The sequence below is a fragment of the Gossypium arboreum genome, chromosome 1 (genome assembly GCF_025698485.1).
Source record: "Gossypium arboreum isolate Shixiya-1 chromosome 1, ASM2569848v2, whole genome shotgun sequence".
In the NCBI taxonomy this organism is placed as follows: Eukaryota; Viridiplantae; Streptophyta; class Magnoliopsida; order Malvales; family Malvaceae; genus Gossypium; species Gossypium arboreum.
In genome coordinates, this window is record NC_069070.1 from 105599046 (window position 1) to 105603108 (window position 4063).

Below are 4063 nucleotides of genomic sequence, written 5' to 3' on the forward strand. Positions count from 1 at the left end.
CTCCAAACCTCCAACACACCAACACACATCTTAACCACCAGACCAGCAGGCCCATTCTGTTATGTTATTATCCCTAATTAAACTTAAGCCTATTGAGCAAAGTTAAGGCTTTATTCAAAAAAATACCAAAATTTGCCCAAGCTAAGGCTTAAACTTGGGACCTCTTACACATACCCAAAACACTTAACCACTGAAGTAGATATAAATATTTGTGTCATAAATTCACAAAATCAAAAACATAAATTTTGGGGCGTTACAACTCTACCCCCTAAAAGAAAATTTTGACCTCGAAATTTACCTGATCAGAACAGATGAGGATAGTGCTGGCGCATTGCATCCTCAAGCTCCCATGTAGCCTCCTCAGTACTATGATTCTGCCACAACATCTTTACAAAAGGAATAGATTTTCTCTTCATAACTTTAACATCGCGATCCAGAATCTGAACCGGCTCCTGCTCGAATGTCAGATCTGGTCGAACCTCAACCTCCTCTACAGGAACAATATGTATGGGATTAGAGCAGTAGCGCTTCAACATTGAGACGTGAAACACATCGTGGATACGGTCTAACTTTGGAGGTAGTTCTAACTGATAAACAACCAGTCCCATTCGCTTTAGAATATGATACGACCCAGTAAATCTTGGGCTCAGCTTGCCCTTACGACCGAACCTCAGAATCTTCTTCCATGGTGAGACCTTCAGAAACAAGAAGTCCCCCATAGAATACGTGCCTCTTTAGATCTGTATAAGATTTCTGCCTGTCTGATGCCATTTTCAGTCGATCTCGAATCAACCTAACCTTATCCTCTATCTCAGAGACCAAATCAGGACCCAGAACACATTGCTCGCTATAATACCCCAAACCCGGCCTGGACGTTATGGTTGAATCTGGCGATGTCACATTGAAGTGTTTCTCGCAATCTATAATCTCGTTGAAAAACCCGTTCTTTATTTAATCTTTTTGTGTGATCTTAAGATCGATTTTAATATGTTTATTCATTTTCAAAATGTGAATTGTTTGTCGAAAAGTATATCATATTAAAACGTCATTACTATTATTATTTTAAAATGCTATTACTCTCGGAAGCTCTTAAAACAGGTTTCATATTCGTGGTGTCTTTGAAAAACATTTATCTTTTTGAAAACTCGCGTCTTTTTCCTATTGCTAGTAGTTATAAATCAAGCAAATAAAAATCCCACATTAAAAATAAAAGCCAAAGAGGCCTTATTACAATAAAATAGCCAAAATAAAATTACTTACAATTTAAAATCAAATAAAGAAGTATGTGCGATTGTCTGGCCACCTTTGAGTCCCTCGCAGTACCTATCCACCTAAGTCTGGGGATTACCTGTACGGATAAACAGATAGGTGAGTTATGAAAACTCAATGTGTAATCCCATAACAATTAACCAAAAAGTGAGCATATGCAGTCTGGGCCTAAGCCCAAATTAGTGACTTGATTCAATGTCGCTAGGGCCTTAGCCCATTACAAGATCAAGATGTCGATTTGGGCGAGCCCATCTTAGTGACAAGACAAGATGAGATATGAAATCAAGAGATCCTACCTAGCCAGCCTCTACACTCCATCTCCATCCAACCCTGCACTCCATGTGGGGATATAATCAACCCACCCATCCCTACACTCCAAGGAATACCAGTTGCAGCACTAAACAGTATTTGAAGCAGAGCTGCCAGCACAGCGCACTTCCTCTAATCATAATAAAACCCATCCCCATGCAACATATTGTACATCATGTTATGTCGTGTCATAATACCATACATGTATTTAATATGTTTAAAATGGCATGCTTAAATCTAACCATACATCTCGTAGGGGCATAATAGTCATTTTAGCAATTAGGGCTCCAGGTGCACTTACCGACCCAATAGTAGGTCCACAGTTTTCTTGGGTTACCCATGCAATCTTAACAGTCATACAGTGAAAATAGGCCCACAGCCCATATTGCGAGCCCATGTAAGCCCACACGCCTATGTAACCCACATAGCCCAGAATTGGCCTTGGCCGTATGGATTACACGACCTGGCCCAATATTCTCCACACGTCCGTGTGGTTTACCCGTGTAGGCCCACTTACTCGTATGGCCCAGTTCGGCCCAAAATGGCCCAAAATAGCCTTGGCCCATGAAATCGTTCATGGCCGGCCTCAACGATCACACTCCCAAATTGTTGTCATATGGACTACCATACGAACGAGCGCATGCCCGTGTAGCATTGTTGTTCACTTATTCTAGCTTTTTCTGATCACCATAGCCGAAGTTGTATTTGTACACACCTTGTTTCTATTAGCTGAGTGAAGAGACTGCCTGAACTTTTGAACCCTACACTTAAACAACAATCTCAATTACTCACTTAACCAAGTACTCAATCGAATACACACAAACTACCCTAATCGTTAAACTCCCAACGACATACCTTTGATCAAGCCAAGAGGGGAGTTTCATCCACCCTAATGCCAACTAAGGATTTTTCCCCCTTCGAAAAGTCCCTAAGCACCAACCGACAATAGGTAAATACTCAATCAACAAGCATTAAGATAACAGTAAAATACTACACTTAAATCATCCAATTGAAAACCACTTACCTTGATTGAACAACTGAGACCCTATCCACATTAATAGATGAAAAAGAACGACCACTTAAGCCCTCGGTTACAACCTGCAACTCAGCCAACCTCCCGTTAACGACTATTTGAAATAACAATTTGAACCAAACTGAAAGTTAGTCTTATCGAAATGCAAAACTGAATAGTTGTTATGACCACAAAATCGATAGAGAGTAATGAGGAAAGGTCGGTACAGTGAGGGTAGGAAGAGGAGTAGTAATCAGCCAAGGCAAAACCAATTGAGAGAGAGGGAGAGATGAAGTACTCAGTTAAAGTAACCAGATGAAAAGAGAGGGAATCTGTTAACATAAAAGAATTGAAGGAGGGGGAAGAAGGTGTATTCAGCCAAAGCAAGTATCGATTGAAAGAGAGGGGAAGAAAAGGCAATCGTTCAACTAGAGGACACTACAGAAGAACAAACTCGGACTAGGCCAAAAATGAGAAAACCCGAATGGTCCTTAGCAACAATCGGTCCCAAAGAGAGAAAAATGAAAGATAGAGAAGCAACAAAAACCAAAGGCAAAAATTCGGCACAAAGGAGAGAAGGTGAGCTATTGAAGGATTGATATTCTGTGCATGCTCCTCCTCCGTTCGAATCGCACCTCATCACTGGATGTACCTGAGTAGAACCACACAAACCGTCAATCTTTTCATTTAAGAGTTCTACTTGGTTAGATAGCATAGCAACCGTGTTGAGGTTGAAAACATCGGATGCTTTCGTTTGCTTTGTCCTCATAACTTGCCACTGAGAGTTATTCAATGACATCTCCTCAATAAATTCGTAAGCCGCTTTAGGTTTCTTATTATTGATGGTTCCGCCAGCGACTATGTCAATCATCTGTCGAGTCAAAGGATTCAGGCCACTATGAAACGTTTGAACCTGTAGCCAAAGTGGTAACCCATGGTGAGGGCAACTTCTCAAAAGGTCCTTGTATCTCTCTCATGCATCGTAGAGTGTTTCTAAATCCATCTGCATAAAATAAGAGATATCATTACGTAATTTGGTTGTTTTAGCTAGCGAAAAATATTTTAATAAAAACTTTTCGGTCATTTGTTCCCAAGTAGTGATTGACCCTTATGGTAACGAGTTCAACCATTGTTTAGCCATATTCCTTAACAAAAAAGGGAATAACCAAAGGCGAATGGCATCATCAGAAACGCCATTGATTTTAAAAGTGTCGCAAAACTCTAAGAAATTTGCCAAGTGAGCGTTGGGATCTTCGTCCTGCAAACCATCAAATTGAACAAACTATTGTATCATATGAATTGTGTTAGGTTTCAGTTCAAAATTATTTGCAGCAACAGCAGGCCTAACTATGCTCGATTTAGTTTCTGTTAAAGATGGTTTAGCATAATCATACATAGTACGTGGAGCAGGATTTTGATTTACTAGATCAGCAGCAATATTAGGAGGTAGCGGATTTTCTTGGTTTTCAGCCA

General features: G+C 40.2%; 1 protein-coding gene and 1 non-coding gene across 2 annotated transcripts; one reads left to right on the plus strand and one right to left on the minus strand.

Annotated features, from left to right (window-relative positions):
* Positions 1-302: 302 nt before the first annotated feature.
* On the minus strand, positions 303-608 carry LOC128280691 (uncharacterized). Its single transcript, XM_053018919.1, has one exon. The coding sequence runs from the start codon at positions 606-608 to the stop codon at positions 303-305; it is 306 nt and encodes a 101-aa protein (XP_052874879.1).
* Positions 609-3519: 2911 nt separating this feature from the next.
* On the plus strand, positions 3520-3626 carry LOC128282044 (small nucleolar RNA R71). Its single transcript, XR_008272338.1, has one exon. It is a non-coding gene; the product is annotated as a small nucleolar RNA R71 (small nucleolar RNA).
* Positions 3627-4063: the final 437 nt, after the last annotated feature.